This window comes from Sinocyclocheilus anshuiensis, unplaced genomic scaffold (assembly GCF_001515605.1).
Source record: "Sinocyclocheilus anshuiensis isolate Anshui unplaced genomic scaffold, SAMN03320099.WGS_v1.1 scaffold355, whole genome shotgun sequence".
In the NCBI taxonomy this organism is placed as follows: domain Eukaryota; kingdom Metazoa; phylum Chordata; class Actinopteri; order Cypriniformes; family Cyprinidae; genus Sinocyclocheilus; species Sinocyclocheilus anshuiensis.
In genome coordinates, this window is record NW_015549571.1 from 248467 (window position 1) to 266328 (window position 17862).

Below are 17862 nucleotides of genomic sequence, written 5' to 3' on the forward strand. Positions count from 1 at the left end.
GTCAAAAATTTCAGGTTTTACTATCCTTGTGGGGACATTTGGTCCCCACAATGTAGCATAAACAAGTATACACACACACACACACGCGTTGGGTTTCCATGTTTTATGGGAATATTCCATAGGTGTAATGGTTTTTGTACTGTGAAACTGTATTTTCTATCGTCCTACACCTAAACCTACCCCTCACAGGAAACATTCTGCATTTTTAGATTTTCAAAAAACGTAATTCTGTATGATTTATAAGCTTATTACTTTATGGGGACCTAAAAATGTCCCCATAATGTGTACCAGATACACACACACACACACACACGTACAGTGGGTGCTCAACAGGCCTCACCCTCCCCTCATATTACAGGGTGCAGCTGCTCAGTTGCTTGGAAACTGCTACTATGGCATAATTACTGGAACTCAGGTGCTCAGGCTTCATCCCAAGCTCAGTTCTACGAAAGCATATAAATGCGACACTAAATTGATAGGACACTAAAGAGCTCGTTTTCCCTGAAGAGGTTAGGTGAATTCGTGTTTCACAGATGTACTACGTGATTTCAGTACTGTACGAAGTGAGCATGCTTAATTTTGGGAAAACGATTGAGCAAATTTAATACATTTTCTTTCAGGTAACCCAGCCTGGAGGAAACGTTTATTACTTGTGCGCTTTCAGAAGTCTTAAAGCATCAATTTGGTCATATGAAAAAATCATGTTTCTCAGAAAGCCCTTAAGAGAAATTAATATGTGACACAATTGTTGTCATAGAGTAGAACTTTGATGATGAATGATGAGAAATGTTTAAGATCCCATTGAAATCTATGACTTTTGATTGCAGACTTTGGTTTCTTGGCAAGTCTGAGTGTAGTTTGAGACTCAAGTTAATTCCATTAATATGTTAAATTAGTTAAATAGCAATAATTAAACTATTAATTTAGTTTAATTCATAATATCATTCAGAACACATGCAACTCAATTTACAGAAATTAAAATTCAGAACACACCCAACGCCTACACATTTTCACAGATCCCAATCCTGTTCAAATCAGTACATGAACTCATAGACATGCTTTGTTCATAATTTCAAATCAAAGGTTGTTTTGAAAATTAACTCAGTCAAGTCAGTCCAGTTGTAGAATCTGCATTTACATGTATGTTTCCTGCTCTGTGTGTCGATGCAATGGTTTTATTAGGATGTATTTGACTGTGTACGTGCAGAATGGGGCTTTCGCAGAACAGGACGGTGATGCCATGGCATTCGATGAGTGCATGCAGCTCCTGGTGCAGACTTTTCCACTAGATGAGGCAGCTGAGGTAATTACGGACTATATGTCACCCATATATCATCTCACACCTCACATAACACCTATACATGTCACTGCACTTCAGTCTAATTGCCTCTCTCTTCTCTGTGCAGTCAGTGCCGCCTTGCCTGGATGCCTCCGATCCTCCTTCCACAGATCTTATGATGCCCCCAGACATCCCAGCCTTTATCCAGAATCCTTTGCTGCCAGGCTCTCTGGATCAGGCCTGGATGGAGTTGCTCTCACTCCCAGAGCTGCAGGTATGAACCCTCAACCAGACCTCATTACCACATTATTGCAGTGCAGAGTCCAAAATGAACTTATTGCCACTCCTCAATATGCCATAAATATGTCTTGCTGGCCATGAAACAGATATTTAGCAACAAAATATTATTATATATATATATATAATAAAAATTTCCACCGAGATAAAAGTTGTTTGAAGACGCACAAGAACAGTCTTATTTACACACCCAAGCCAATTTCTACTCACATTTAATGCTTGGCCAGTGGCCAGATAAGATGCCACTAGCTCTACAACACTTTATAAACACCCTCAACATGGCACCTATTTTAGGATATTTCACTCCAAAATTCAAATTTTGTCACTGTTTACTCACCGTTTGCTCATCTTTGAAACACAAATAAAGATCTTTTTAATGAAAACGATATTTCTGTTCTGAAAATCCTTTCCACTATAACTTTGATGCTTCAAAATGTTCATAAAGAAATCGTAAAAAAAAGTAATCCATATGAATTGGTTTAATCCAAATCTGAGGAGGCATGCCTGCTGACGAACAGATTAAATTTATTCATCATCGAACATATGTAGAGCACATCAAATACTGCAACTGTGTTTTATGGACTTTTTGAAGCATCAAAGTTTGGGTTGTGTGGACTTTCAGTGGAGCGACTGAAATCTCTCAGGTTTCATTAAAGCATCCTCTTTTGTGTTACAAACAAAACACGTATGGGTTTGGAATAACATGAGGGCAAGTAAATGATAACAGAATTTTCATTTTTGATGTGAGCTACTTTAAAATGTTTTTTTTAGAGAGAGAGGTTGTGAGGTGCTTCTGTGTTAACTTTGACTTATACCACCTGTGGTTTAGAAAGTCGCAAACAACCCTGTTGCTGAGCAACAAACAAATTACCCTCTCTGAGCTCATGCTGTGGTTTGACGAGCAACTCGGGATGTATACTTCATTTGTTTTTGTTTGAATTTAACCATTTTTACCTCATTACACATGGAAGGTTTCACTGGTTACACTGGTTTAAAAATGTTTAAAGTTAAGGTCCTGTCATATGACTCACGTCAGCATTCCCCAGTGCACTGAACTCTGTGGAGAGAAGCATCAAGCTGCTACGTAACTGAGCAGGTCAAGCGTGGAAACACTCGAAGTTCAAACTGTAACTTTGCCAATTTGCCAGACAATTTGAAAAAGTCTTAAAGGAGAAGTTCACTTCCAGAATGAAAATTTCCTGATAATTTACTCACCCCCATGTCATCCAAGATGTTCATGTCTTTCTTTCTTCAGTCGGAATGAAATTCAAATTTTTTGAGGAAAACATTCCAGGATTATCCTCCATATAGTGGACTTCAATGTTGGCCAATGGGTTGAGGGCCCAAATTGCTTCAATGCAGCTTCAAAGGGCTCTACATGATCCCAAATGAGGAATAAGTGTATTATCTAGCGAAACAATGGGTCATTTTCTAAAAAAAAAAATTTAAAATTCTATACTTTTTAACCACAAATGCTTGTCTTGAACTAGCTCTGCGTCCACGACTTCATGCATTACGTAATTACGTTAGAAAGGTCATGTGTGAAGTAGGTAGAAATACCAACCCAGTTTTTACAAATCCAATGAGGAAAGACTAATCAAACGCCCTTTACCAAAAAAAGGTAAAACAACAATGTCAGATGATTTTGAAGTTGGAGGAGAAAATGAAATGGAGTTTTTCGCCCTACCCCACCTTTTTAACCCAAGTACACAGATGAAGAACTAACCACGCGTGACCTTTACAACGTGATTACGCAATGCTTGAATTCGTGGACGCGCATTGCAGAGCTAATGCAAGATGAGCATTTGTGGTTAAAAAGTATATAAATGTTTACTTTTTTAGAAAATGGCAGATCGTTTTGCTAGATAAGACCCTTATTCCTCGGTTGGGATCGTGTAGAGCTCTTTGAAGCTGCAATTTGGACCTTCAACCCGTTGATCGCCATTGAAGTCCACTATATGGAGAAAAATCCTGAAATGTTTTCCTCAAAAAACTTAATTTCTTTGTGACTGAAGAAAGGCAGACATGTACATCTTGGATGACATGGGGATGAGTAAATTATCAGGCAATTTTTACTCTGGAAGTGAACTTCTCCTTTAATAGTAGACTCATATTGTTTGTCTCATACAGTGTGTGTCTTCACTTTGGATTACAATGTTCACATGCTGTTCTTTTGTATTTTTAGCAGTGCCTCAACATGCAGATGCAGGAGTCGTTGGATATGAAACCCTCCGTAGAAGCACAGGACCCAAACTACAGCCAATACCTGCCCGGGATAGACCATCTCTCGTTGGTGAAGACAGAGGTGTGTCCTCCTGAATACATCAACACATACGATGGATCCTTCAACACTATGGTGTCGCCCAACCTCAGCCAGATGAGTCTGAACGTCCCGGAGGTGGGGGCCGAGTTTAGACCTGAAGAATTCAATGAGCTGTTTTATCCTGAGATGGAGGTTAAAGTGAACAGTGGTCCTCTCGTCTCTGATGGAGGAAATATGGTCAGCCAATTGGCGGAGATCTCCAGCGATCCTCCTGTGAACACCGTGGATCTGCACAGCTTCTCACCTGGAAGCTTCAGCTCAGGAAAACCGGAGCCTATGGCCGAATTCCCAGATTCTGATTCCGGCTTGTCGCTGGATTCCAGTCCTCACATGAGCTCTCCGGGGAAGTCCTTGAACGGAGATGAATCCTTTGGTTTTAGCGACTCCGACTCTGAAGAGATGGACAATAGTCCGGGAGGCATGGAGTCAGATTATACCGAGATATTCCCGCTGGTTTACCTTAACGATGGAGCGCAGGGATCTCTCTCGGAGAAACCTCCGACAGACCAACAGGAGATGAAAGCGAAGAACCAAAAGATAGAGCCGGCGGAGGCCAGCGGCCACTCCAAACCTCCCTTTACCAAAGACAAGCAGAAGAAACGCTCTGAGGCGCGGCTCTCCCGTGACGAACAGAGAGTAAAAGCCTTGCAGATCCCATTTACTGTGGACAAGATCATCAATCTGCCTGTGGATGACTTCAACGAGATGATGTCCAAACACCAGCCCAATGAGGCTCAACTCGCCCTCGTCAGAGACATCCGCCGTCGGGGCAAGAACAAGGTTGCGGCACAGAACTGCCGCAAGAGAAAGCTGGAGAACATTGTGGGCCTGGAGTACGAGCTGGACTCGCTGAAAGAGGAGAAGGAGCGTTTGATGAAGAAGAAGAGCGAGCGTAGCTCCAGTCTGAGAAAGATGAAGCAGCAGTTGAGTACCTTGTACCAAGAGGTCTTCAGTATGCTTCGAGACGAGCACGGCAAGCCCTTCTCGCCCAGCGAATACTCCCTTCAGCACACTGCGGATGGCACCGTTTTCCTCGTTCCTCGCATTAAAAAGATTCTTGTAAAGAACAACTAGCTTGGTTCCTTCTACTCTGTCCTTTCACACTTGCTTCTGTTTTTTGGTACTGCTTTTCTCTTGCTAACACGGTGTCCTAACCAGGCATGACGCAATGAAGCGACAAAGGCTCTTCCCACGTCAGTGCGTTTGTCCTGACCAGCCACAGAATAATGTGGTGGGAAGCCCCGCCCACAATGAAATCTCATTGGTCCAAAATCAGGCTGCATGTAATAGTACATTAAGCATCATCAAATATGTTCTTATTCCGCACAGTTTAGTCACATGAAGTGTTGACAACATCGCTAAATCCATCGCGACTGGTTAGGACACGGTGTATGTTTTATGCAAAGGAAACAACTAAATAGGAGCGTATTTTTGCTTATACATCAACTGTTGAAATGGCAGAACTATTATATACGTTTTGCGTATTCTACTTTCCTAATATTCTTAACCTCCATTGGATTTTGTACTCCTTTATATTTTCAGAGATTCTTTTACCTATATGGTTTGTAAATACATTTATACTTTATTTGCTATTGAGATAGGAACAAATGTACTGTATATATATATATATATATATATAAATAGATCACCTTTTAGTATGCTAAAAATGGTTGTGATCATTTTAAGTCTGCACTTATGTCAGTTTTTATATCTTAATTTACTATTCTATTGCTATTTTATCTCTTGACTTTATGGCTTTATATAATAAATAAATATTGAAACCAGCAAAGTCTAATGCAGTCTTGAATGGGAGTTGGTTTGTTGATGGAGTGGGTCAGCAAAGAGGAAGTGGATATTGACAAGAATGAATAAGGAAGTAGCATCAAAATAAACTACGGGAAAAAATCACTATATACAAAATATAAAAAGAATTGGCCTATATTTTACAACAGTAATTGTACTGCTCAAAATGAAGACACTGAGCAAAAATAATGAAGAAATATGTGGCCAAAAAGTGAAAAAAGAAGCATTTATTTGCAGATACGACTTGGTCTTATATAATTTTTCTAATGCAGTGACATGAATCTAGTTAAAGTGTAGCTTAAGAGTCCAAAATCTTATTGAGGCCACTGTATATTATACGCCATGACAACATAATCATTGGGAAAAAGCTGTTCATTATTTGAGGTTTTGGGCTCAAATTGTTAGTTTTCTTGTAAACAGATTTTCTATTTTGGCAATCCACCATCATTACATACTCACAAAATCTACCCCAATTCATGAGATTTAACAAATCATAAGCCTTTGAGGGTGAAAGGCCTTTTGCAAACAAGTTTCAACTGAATCTTCCTCAAGCGAACAGCCCGTCTCAGTGGGTTATGCAACAGAGCTGAATTGTTTGGCGGTGGCCCAATGTTAGACATGCCTTCATTAAAGCGCCACTGGACAAAGTACACCAGTAAAGAGAGTTGTTTGCACTGCCAGCCACTTTCACCCACACACACCACCTTTGACCACACCAAACCCTCTCCTTTGCACACTACAGTAGCTCTCCATTGTCAGCAAGTCACGCTACACCAACAGGGCCAACTGGTTCACAAACCTGCATTTACACATCACAATGTAGGATTTTTTCCACTATATGAAGCTTAATGTATGATAAAAAGCAGGTGAAAATGGCTCACTGAATTCTTCTTTTGTTCAGTCTTATGTCAGCATTAAACTGCCATGTATTCTCTCTCCTGTCAACAGACTCAACCTAGGGCCCAGTTATATAAATGAGCAATGTTACAGTAAATGTTAAGAGTTGTAGACTAAATGTTTAATTTCTTCAGTTTTAAGTGGTCAGAGTGAAAGCATGTGACTTATCTAGGACAACATTATCTTAAACATTTACCAATGCTCGTGACCTTAATTCAGTGTCAAGGGACCAAAGTCCCCATGACAGGTTTTGGAGTAAGATAAGCATTGCGTGAGTAGAAAAGGCCCTGCACTCACACAGAAACAACACAAACACAGTAAATTAAACATTCTTGTGGGGTTTCAAATGTTTTTATTAAACAAAATCAACATTTGGCAGTGCTATCCCAGTTATTCATTATGACTTTATGAGTGATGTTTCATGACTATAAAGTATGTGTAAATATACATGGATTTACCCTGAATGAACATCCTCCCACAAAAAATATATATCCTAAAGAGTATAGCGAGTTAGAACCTGTCCTGTTATGAACATCCAGAATCAATGCTTTTAATAACGACAGAATAAAACGTTCACAGTTCATTAAAGTTGCTGTCAAGTGATTGATATCAGACAAAAAGTATCGGAGATATGAGTGAAGGTTCAGCAAATATGTACACTGAATGAACCACACTAAAACAACAAATCTAAGGTGTGCTGCCAGCCAATCTTAGCATTTCCAAATTTTCTCAAGATTAAGGGCCAGATTTACTAAACAGGGCAAACTAGCGCAATTCAAAACAGCGCCGATGGGTGTGGAAATTTCTGCTGGTGATTTACTGACAACGCGCAAATTAAAGAACACCGACGCAACATCTCATTTACATATTGACCAACTAAATATACCAAGCGCAGCGCAAATAACCAGAGCCGATGCTCATCAGGTGCTGGTTAAATAATAGCGCAAATACCAATTTTAATACTCTCCTCCCATAAATTTTGCGTCTGATAGGGAAACTCCTATAAAAGTATATTCAATAAGGTCAGGAGCCAAAATAACCGTGTCTATTTTCAGCGCTAATTTAGTAGGCCTAAATCCTGACAGTAGGCCTACTATTTTAATGCCAAAAGACGGTTTGCACTGGCGCAAGCTGTTAGTAAATCTGGCACTAAATTCTTTAAATTAGTTCTTACATCTAAATTCGTATTACCATAAGATGCGCAGACTTTTTACTTAGTTTTGTAATTCACATTATTCTCAATGATGATTCATTAGATTATCAGTACTTCTGACACATTTACCTTTGTACGACAAAATTCAGTCATCTCAACAGGAATCTGCATGATTGGGAATTTCACTTGTTTGACGTGTTCCCCATGTGGATTGCACAACAGATTTGATTTTGTTATACTTTTGACACGCAAATTACGCGATTGACAATGAACTTTGACAATGAAATTTCGCCTAGAGGTGTGTTCATAGTAGCAAAATTTCGCAGGCAAAAAGTCTTTCATTGTCTGTTGTCATTAGTCTAGAGATGTATGAAGCACAGCTTACACATTAGTCACGTTCAAACCAAGCAGATTTCCGTTTGGGCACAGCAGCAAATCCACTTGACCAACCTGAACCCGTCGCGAAATCTGCGTGGGAAAATCTTTCGCCCGCAAGCCAAATTGTATTTCTATTGAAATTACTGGATTTTGCAAGCTAAAATTTGCCGGAAAATGGTAATTGCGACCAGAATTTAAGTTTCGCTAATGCGACCATGCCTCAAAACCGTGTTACGTACAATTTCAATTAAAAATATTTTTTAAATCGTAATGCAATCACAATCAGCATAAAGGTAGCACAATATGATGTCTAAATAATTTACTAATTTCAAATATAATTCTTTCCCCACATTTCAGTAATGAGAATTAGACTTTAAGAATCGGAGGAATTGTGCCTAATTATGATCAAAATTCTGTTGCACCACAAATAAATAAATAAAAATTATTAAATATAAATAATTTATACAAATACATGTAAAATAATATATATAAATTAGTGCGGTCAAACGATTATTCGCGATTAATCGCATCCAAAATAAAGGTTTTTGTTTACATAATATATGTGTGTGTACTGTGTATATTTATTATGCATATATAAATACAAACACATGCATGTATATATTTAAGAAAAATATGTTATGTTTATATATTAAATATATTTATATATAATATAAATATATACATGTTAATATTTTCTAAATATATACTGCATGTGTGTGTATTTATATAAGCATAATAAATATACACAGTACACACACATATATTATGTAAACAAAAACCTTTATTTTGGATGCGATTAATCGTTTGACAGCACTAATATAAATATACGCATTTATAATTTGTTTTGAAAGGTGAAATAAGACCTGGGAATGTCAGCTTTAGTGAGATTATGCCACACACAATGTGCAATAATTGAGTTGAATGCTGTTTCTGAATCTCTGCAGGAGGATATCTTGACCAAATCCACATATATTTTGCACATATTAATCTTACCCATCCAGAACCACTGCTGAAAACGTGTCATAAAAGACTTTCAGCCACCTACTGTCGATCAGGCGCTGCTTTTCCCATCTGTAAATTAAGCAGAAGAGTTACTCTTACCTGCTCCTATGACTCTTTCTTCCTCTTCTTCTGTCTGTCTCAAACCCTCATACTCGTGGGCTTTCCGCTAGCCTTCCTTCCTTCGGGTACAGCTAGTCTCACCGAAACAGATGCTAGTTTTCTGGAGACACACTGGCTGCCTGGTCCAGTCGAGGCTGGGATCGACCTGCCAGTCTGAGAGCCCATAACTGTTCGTCTGTCTGGGCCTGGAGGCCTTTCTACTCTCACTCATACACAACAACACGCGCTCAGGACAGCGGCACTCGCCACTTCAGACTCAATGACGCACTAAACTTCGTTAGGCAAGTTACTACACAACTTTATTTCAGCCGGTTTCTTTTTTCATTTGTCAAAAATATTTCAAGAACCTAGACTTCTCTCTTTACAGGTTTATCATGTCACATGCCCTCAGATCTGACAAAATCTACTCCGTTTACCATTCAGAGCTTCATGAACAACACATGTACTGCATACTCACAATATATAAAAAATACACGTGACATCACTGTCGTCAAATAAAAAAATAAACAAGTCCTGTTTTCTCCAAATAATATACTTAAGGCCACAACATATTGTATACTCACATCAAAAAATATTTAGGACTATTCTGACTACAGTGTTTGGCAGCACTCTCAAAAATGCTCACAAGGGGCTGAGGATAGGTGAAAAGCACAAAAAAGTCAAGCGGGTGAAGGAATGTACATCCACTAGCGCACACACACACACACACACACACACACACGAGTTGAGGAGCGTCTGACTACACTAACGTTAGTAAGACCTATAACTGGCAGATCTTGGCCCCTCGCACACTTTCTCAGTAATCTTTCCTTTCCTTCCCACTCCTCTCATCTAACTCTGGATCTGAGGCCTGTTGAACAGACACAGGGTAAAACATCACAAGTCATCCCGTGTTAGACGTCTGTGGAGTCTCTTGAGGCGGCGCTGAACTTACCACAGACAAACCGATCTGTTAATATCTCCTGGACCCATAGCCCCCGCCACCGCCCCCAGAGCCGTATCCACCTAAATATAACAATCAGAACACATGATCAGGCTCACACGCAGTGGGTTCACTTTTGATGTGCCACGCAGTGTACTGGATTTTCTGTACCTCCGTAAGGTCCTGAGTTTCTTCCTCCAAAGTTATTTCCCTTCATGGGGCCGTAGTTGGACTGTTGTCCTGCGTAATTCCCAAAATCATTGTAATTTCCTCGTCCTCCGCCGCCGCCTCCACCACCAAAGTTACCTGCGATGCAGGTACAAATTTGGGTTAAAGGGTTAGTTCCGCCTAAAATGAAAATTAGCCCATGTTTTCACCCTCAAAGCATCATAGGTGTATATGACTTTCTTCTTTCAGATGAATCCATTCGGAGTTATATTAAAAATTGTCCTGGCTCTTCCAAGCTTCATAATGGCATGGGCGGGTGTTTTTTGTTCAACAGTCCAAAAGAAGTCAGGAACTGTTTATTATGGATGGATGCGCTTTATTTGACTACTTTTGGACTTGAAAAAAACACCCGCCCAAGGCGCCCATGCCATTATAAAGATTTCTATGTCAAATAAATGCTGTTCTTTTGAACATTCTATTCATCAAAAAAATAAAAAATAAATCCTGAAAATAAATGTATCATGGATTCCACAAAAATATTAAGCAGCTGAACTGTTTTAAAAATCGATAATAATCGCTGGGGTATATTTGTAGCAATAGCCAACAATACATTGTATGGGTCAAAATTATTGATTTTTCTTTTATGCCAAAAATCATTAGGATTAAGTAAAGATCATGTTCCATGAAGATATTATGTCAATTTCCTACCGTAAATATATCACAACTTAATTTTTGATTAGTAATATGCATTGCTAAAAACTTCATTTGGACAACTTTAAAGGCGATTTTCTCAATATTTGGATTTTTTTGCACTCAGATTCCAGATTTTCAAATAGTTTTATCTCAGCCAAATATTGTCCCATCCTAACAAACCATACATCAATGGAAAGCTCATTTATTCAGCTTTCAGATGATGTATAAATCTCAATTTCGAAAAATTGACCCTTATGACTGGTTTTGTGGTCCAGGGTCACAAATTAGAATGATTTCTGAAGGATCATGAAAACTAGAGTAATGATGCTGGAAATTCAGCTTTGCATCACAGAAATAAATTACATTTTAAAATATATTAAATTAGAATAGTTATTTTAACTTATAATAATATTTCACAATTTTTACTGTATTTTTGCTTCATTAATTGCACCCTTGGTGAGCATAAGAGAGTTCTTTCAAAAATGTTAAAAAAATTGTTCTCCAAACTCCAAAAAAACTTCTTTTTTTTTTTCAATTTAATCAACATACAGTAAAGATTCAATTGAATGATTCACTGGCCCATGTTGCTACAAATAAAGTTTGTGTGACGAGAGGGGCGGGGCCGAGAGCCGTGGGAGCGGAGCGAGGCCGGTGGAGTAAATGCTAATGCACGACACCTGCGCCACTCACCGGTCTCGAGTCCCACGGAGGAGCTCCAGAAGGATAAAAGGAGTGACGACAGTGTTGGACGAGAGAGGACCAGGCCTGGACTTTATTTTGTATTTTGTGTGCGGCAGTCGTCCGCGAGGGGCTGCCGCTTTACTTTCATTTTGTGTTTGTTTATTTTATTAAAATCTTAAATGTTCGCCGGTTCCCGCCTCCTTCTTCCCGACCTACAAACGTTGTTACAGTTTGCTTTCATCATCTTTAACAAAAACTTGCTCCGCCTCTGAAACGATTTCCTTTTTGGATGACATCACTGAGACCTCTTCTTTTAAACCCCGCCCCTCCAACCCCATCTCAAATATTTGTCTTCACTTAAATGAAACTGTACCTCCAAAATTTCCTCCATCATTGTAGTTGTCATATCCTCCAAAGCCTCCTCCGCCTTGGTTACCGTATCCAGGACCTCCACCGCATCCTCCAGGACCCCCACCATAATTACCACCTACCACCAGAGACACATCCTAAACGTGTACTTCAGCACTAATCATTTCAGTCTGAGCTTCATGAAATGATCGACTTCATAACAGGAAAAATACATTTTTTGAGCTTTTGAAAATGTCCTTATGCTTATCCATACAGTGATTCTCTATTTCAATCAGTGACTACAAACAAAGCAGCCATATCAAAAATATACTGTTCTGGCAAAGAAGCCCTTCTGGCACAAATTAACAGCAAGTTTTACAAGGGAGTGTGGATTTATTCATTGCTCATGTTAGTATAATGATATTGTCCCCACCAAATCCATTGTATCCATCTCCTCCACAGCCACCCCGGCCTCCTCCATACCCTCCTGTGAAAGATACAGCATTCACTGTGTTTTATTCACACCTGAGGTGCTGCTGTACAAACTGTAGATGTAATCGACACACACAGGATCAGATGTACAGGATCGCATGTCATCTCACCTCGGCCAAAGTTTCCTCCTCCTCTGCCCATGAAATTGCCTCCACCGCGATCTGACAACAGAAAACATGTTATATATTATTATTACCTACGACAACTTGAATATTACAGTAACATAATAAACCTAATTATAAAAATGAGAATCAGAAAGGCAGTTTGATTTGAAACATGTTACTTACATCTCTGATTAGAAACAGCTTGCATCTCCTGCTTCGGTAGTGCTTTTCTGACTTCACAGTTATGCGAGTTGATTGTGAGATATTTTTGTGCTGATGAAAAAGGGAAAACAGAAATCTGAAAACCTGTATGAACTAGTATTTCTTGCTGTCCTGTCATACTCGGGGTAGATGACGCATACCATGCCCATAAACTTTTATATATCAGTAACATGATTTTATGTGAAAATTTATAAGGTAACTTGTTTGTTTTAATGTTTCATTGGGGTTTCATTTTAATAATTTTTTGCAATCACTTAAACAGTATTTTGCAAGCATTTTAATATTTGTAACTGAACAAGTTCATAAAAGCTGCATTCATAACAACTACAAAAGAATCATCTCCATCTAGATGAGGACATGTCATTTATCCATAAAACCTGATTCTGCTGTAGCAGCTAAAAGTAAATGGTTTCCATCTAAACTCACCAACAATTTTATCCACAGCATCGTGATCATCAAAGGTGACGAAGCAGAATCCTCTCTTTTTCCCAGTTGAACGCTCCTCCATTATATCAATAATCTCAATCTTCCCATAGCGCTCAAAGTACTCTCTGATATGATACTCCTCTGTGTCCTCCTTGATTCCACCCACAAAGATCTTTTTCACTGTCAGATGGGCTCCAGGTTTATTGGAGTCCTGCATAATCAAAGAAAATGTATTTAATTTCATCTTGATTAAATGCATCTTAATTTTAGAGTAAATTATGAAAAGGTTTGTAAGGAAGCCATTGAATCAAATATGTTCTTATCTTTTTTTTGACTCACAATTCGACTTCATTTCTCAGAATTGTGAGTGAACACTGCACAACATAAACGTTCTCAGAATTGTGAGTTTCTTGTACACAATTTATATCAGACATTGTTTTTTTTTTTCACAGAATGGCAAGTTTATATCCTGCAATTCTGATTTTTTGTCTCAGAATATTCAGACTTTTTTCTCTGAATTTTCCAAAAAAAACGTCTGAAAAAAACCCCAGCCACAATTCTGAAAAAAGTCAGAATTGCGAGATATAAACTCATAATTGCAAGATCAAAACTTTGCAATGACCTTTTTTAATTTTTAATTCCATTGTAGAAATTAGCTTTCATTGGACTTTTTTTTTTTTTTAATCAATTTTATTTGCTTTTTTCCTTTTTAATTTACTTAAGCCATCCTGGAGTGTGATATCTGAAATTAGTACAATTATTTTCTCAGTTAATATATGGATAAAAACTGCACATATAATAATGATAAAAGAATTACAAAACGTTTTTGATAAAGCACGTCACAGTCCAGGAAAGTTCAGTCATTAGTATATGCAGTATGTGTCAACTACCCATGTGGAGCTTTCTGGTTTAAAGGAACACGCCACTATTTTTGAAAATAGTCTCATTTTCCAACTCCCCTAGAGTTAAACAGTTGAGTTTTACCGTTTTCGAATCCATTCAGTCGATCTCTGGGTCTGGCGGTAGCACTTTTAGCTGTAGCTTAGCATAGATTATTGAATCTGATTAGACCGTTAGCATCTCGCTCAAAAATTACCAAAGAGTTTCTATATTTTTCCTATTTAAAACTTGTATTAACAGGCGCAATGATATTACGCAGCGCCTGAAAATAGGCTTATTGGAAGTTACCTAGCTGGGACTATTTTCAGGCACTGCGTAATATCAAAAATAGTGGAGTGTTCCTTTAAATGTATGTAACTGCACCTCTCGGGAAACGGCTCGTTTGGGCTCAACGACTCGACCGTCCACTTTGTGTGGCCGCGCTGCCATAGCAGCATCAACCTCCGCTCCACAGGAATATGTCACAAAGCCGAAACCTCGTGAGCGCTTGTTAGCTGGATCTCTCATTACCTGAGGAAAGATAATCATTGATAGCATTATCAACAACAGTGATTTATTGGTGTTATTATTATATCTATATGCATTTACGCCACAGGACTGTTTGGCTGATTGATTCTGATTGGCTGACTTACAGATGTTCTAAGGTGTTACTTATTTAAAGGAATAGTTCACCCAAAAATACAATTTTAATGAAAATTCACGAACCCTCAGGCCATCCAAGATGTAGATGAGTTTGTTTCTTCATGGGAACGGATGTGGAGAAATGTAGCATTACATCACTTGCTCAGCAATGGATGCTCTGCAGTGAATGGGTGCCGTCAGAATGAGAGTCCAAACAGCTGATAAAAACATCACAGTAATCCACACGACTCCAGTCCATCAGTTAATGTCTTGAGAAGTGAAAAACTGTGCATTTGTAACAAAAACATCCATCATTAAGGTGTTTTTAACTCAAAACCCTTGTTTACAGATAAATCAGGAGAGAAATATGCACATATCAAGCACCATTTACAAGCAATATCAATTCTAAACAAATATGTTGGTGGATTTTGATGCGAAAGGACAACAGTGGATGGACTTTTTCACTGGAGGAATCATTATTATGGATTACGGACTCAAAGTTTGGCCAGAAGTAACAGTTTTAAATTAAAAGGCCTTAATTATGAATTTGTTTCTAACAAACATGCAGCTTTTCGCTTCACAAGATGTTCATTAATGGACTGTTTGGACTCACATTCTGACGGCACCCATTCACTGCAATGCTACATTTCTCCAAATCTGATGAAGAAACGAACTCTCTATATCTTGGATGGCTTCGGGGTCAGTACATTTTTAGCAGATTTTCATTTTTAGGTGAATTATTTTCTTTAAGCAATATCACAGGCGCAAGAGGGTTGTATGCGGCCACAATATTAAACATCAGCATGGCTGCGGCTGAACTGATTTTGCATAATTCCATGGTTCGTTTTAATTATTCCTTCTTAATACTGTGGCAATAGCATTACATATTCACACTCCATGGTATTTTTATGGATGCTTCACAGAATACCCTGGTACTTTTTGAATTTTATTGACATTTATTATTAAAGATGGCTTCTAGCTGTCTGTTCCTGATGCAGACACACTGCAAAACGATTAGAATTAGCTAAGAATCAAATCCTAAATGTGATCTGAAGGTCTGTCTCTCACCACACAGTCAGTGAGTTTGCCCCATTGCTCAAAGTGAGCTCGCAAACTGTCCTCTGTGGTCTCAAAACTGAGTCCGCCGATAAACAGCTTCCTGAGCTGCTCCGGCTCCGGCTCCTTACTGTCACCACCCTGTTCACATAAAACACACAATTAATAATCAGACTTGAACTTTTGCCTCTTTAGAAACATGCGTCATTAGACTGATAAAACTGGCCCCTAGGGCATGCCCTCTGTGTAACATAATACTCTAAAGCTATTAAAAGAATTGTATAAAGCTGATAATGACAGGTTGATTGATTCCAGCTTTCAAACAGCAGAGCTGGTTTGCTTTGTGTGGGTTTTCTCCTGCAGCCTATGAATGCTGCTCTGTGGGAGTGATGGATGACATCAGGCCATGCTTCTGCCAAATTCGGCGGATATATATTATTCATTCCATTGAGTGACGTGAGCTCACCAATCCCTCCTGATTGGCTGAAAGACTGACGCAAAAAGTTGGGCGTAGGCTCGGCTTATGAATATTAATTAGAGTGCGTGATTGGATGTTCCAGGAAAACTACCCCGTAACGTCACCATAGCCTTGTCAATATTCATGAGCTAAACTAAAGCACTAGTAAGATCGGTATTTTAGCCGGTGGTCGTAGGTTTCTAATATCGAATTACATCTAAAGGAATAGAGTGGGTATCTGTCCAGGATTTTCCAAAACAAAAGCTAAGTTCATGAGGAGACGACTGGAAACAAACCGGCGGCTGATGAGCGTCTAGAATATTCCATGCGCCATTTTAGATTTCTTTTCAGTGTTTCCTCCATATTGTTAGTGTTAATATTAAAAGTAAAACATTAAATCCCCATATTTGTATTTTATACTGACATGTTTACAAAAAAAAACAGGTTCGATATTTTGTTATCGCTAGTCAACAACCCCATATTATTTAAGTTAGCCAAAACATAGCAGCTCGTTAAGAAACTGTCCGACGCGTCTACTCTTGGCACACATTTGGTGTTCAAGAGAGCAGCGTTAACGTTAAATGTAAGACCTAGAGACTCGTGTTTCATTTGAAAATATGAATATATCCGCCTGAACAGCATGCATACAGTATCTGCTCTGTACTCGGTCATAGACACTCAGTTTAACATGACAGCAGAATGCAGCACTCTTAACACAAAGCCAGTGTAATACACTGACATAAGATATCTATTACTGTGGATACTGTTAACACGAACTGTAAACGCAAACTCCGTATAATATCAGGAATATTGATAAGCAGTACCTCCATGCTGCAGCTTATGCGCCCCTCGGTCTGCACATGTGATGCCACACTGACTCCAGCCATTGGAGGCGCTGCAGGACACTTCCGGATATAGTTCACCTGTTTTGTGCGATAACAACAACAACAAAAAGTATATATATATATATATATATATATATATATATATATATCTCAGTAGGCACTTATGAACACACTTATATAATTTAATATAAAGGAGATACCTATATATTATTAGGGTCACGTGATCTGGCAATCTGTTTTTTTTCCCCTTCCAAATATCAGCATTTGGATCAACTGTGCTTGTTCTCTGTGTCTGGCTCAGGCCGATGGATGGTGGTTCAACAGACCTGACATAGGCCTAGCAAATCAATTTTCAGAGCTTTTAAGTAGATCCCGCTCACTCCACACAGTATTTGTGTGACGGATAAGCTTTTTTGTCTTTGTGTGTATTCTTTTGAAATTTGTACAAATTAGTTTATTGTTTGAAACTTGTACCTGAAATACACCTTCAATAAACTGCCAAAACGGCACTCTCTATTCTAATTCTATTCTTAAGAAAATGTGCCCCTTTTAGACTTGCACTCTATTCAAAACTAACATTAGCTTCTCTATTCTTTTTGTGTTCTTTCTATTTGTTTTCTTTTATTTATTATACAATTAACAAAAAGCAAAAAAGGCCTCTAACACTACATTCTA

General features: G+C 38.6%; 2 protein-coding genes across 6 annotated transcripts in view; one reads left to right on the forward strand and one right to left on the reverse strand.

Moving 5' to 3' along the window:
• Positions 1-5683, forward strand: part of LOC107657385 (nuclear factor erythroid 2-related factor 2-like) — a 6868-nt gene extending 1185 nt beyond the window's left edge. The window contains exons 2-4 of one of the 2 annotated variants that reach the window (XM_016445431.1): positions 1208-1303; positions 1407-1553; positions 3765-5683. In XM_016445431.1, coding sequence (XP_016300917.1) covers positions 1208-1303; positions 1407-1553; positions 3765-4973 — 1452 coding nt within the window. In that variant the 3' untranslated portion in view covers positions 4974-5683. Of the gene's footprint in view, positions 1-1207; positions 1304-1406; positions 1554-3761 lie in introns of both variants that reach the window. The other variant, XM_016445430.1, reaches the window with a different exon arrangement.
• hnrnpa3 (heterogeneous nuclear ribonucleoprotein A3) overlaps positions 1-17211 on the reverse strand; it is a 23076-nt gene extending 5865 nt beyond the window's left edge. The window contains exons 1-11 of one of the 4 annotated variants that reach the window (XM_016445434.1): positions 17167-17211; positions 15898-16026; positions 14572-14718; positions 13309-13519; positions 12844-12933; positions 12667-12717; positions 12498-12551; positions 12090-12203; positions 10346-10480; positions 10187-10257; positions 8929-9201 (exon numbers count right to left, since the gene is read on the reverse strand). In XM_016445434.1, the coding sequence (XP_016300920.1) occupies positions 10205-10257; positions 10346-10480; positions 12090-12203; positions 12498-12551; positions 12667-12717; positions 12844-12933; positions 13309-13519; positions 14572-14718; positions 15898-16026; positions 17167-17172 (990 nt within the window). In that variant the 5' untranslated portion in view covers positions 17173-17211 and the 3' untranslated portion in view covers positions 8929-9201; positions 10187-10204. Of the gene's footprint in view, positions 1-8928; positions 10258-10345; positions 10481-12089; positions 12204-12497; positions 12552-12666; positions 12718-12843; positions 12934-13308; positions 13520-14571; positions 14719-15897; positions 16027-17166 lie in introns of those variants that run through there. The other 3 variants (XM_016445433.1, XR_001630678.1, XM_016445432.1) reach the window with 3 other exon arrangements.
• Between the last annotated feature and the right edge of the window lie 651 nt (positions 17212-17862).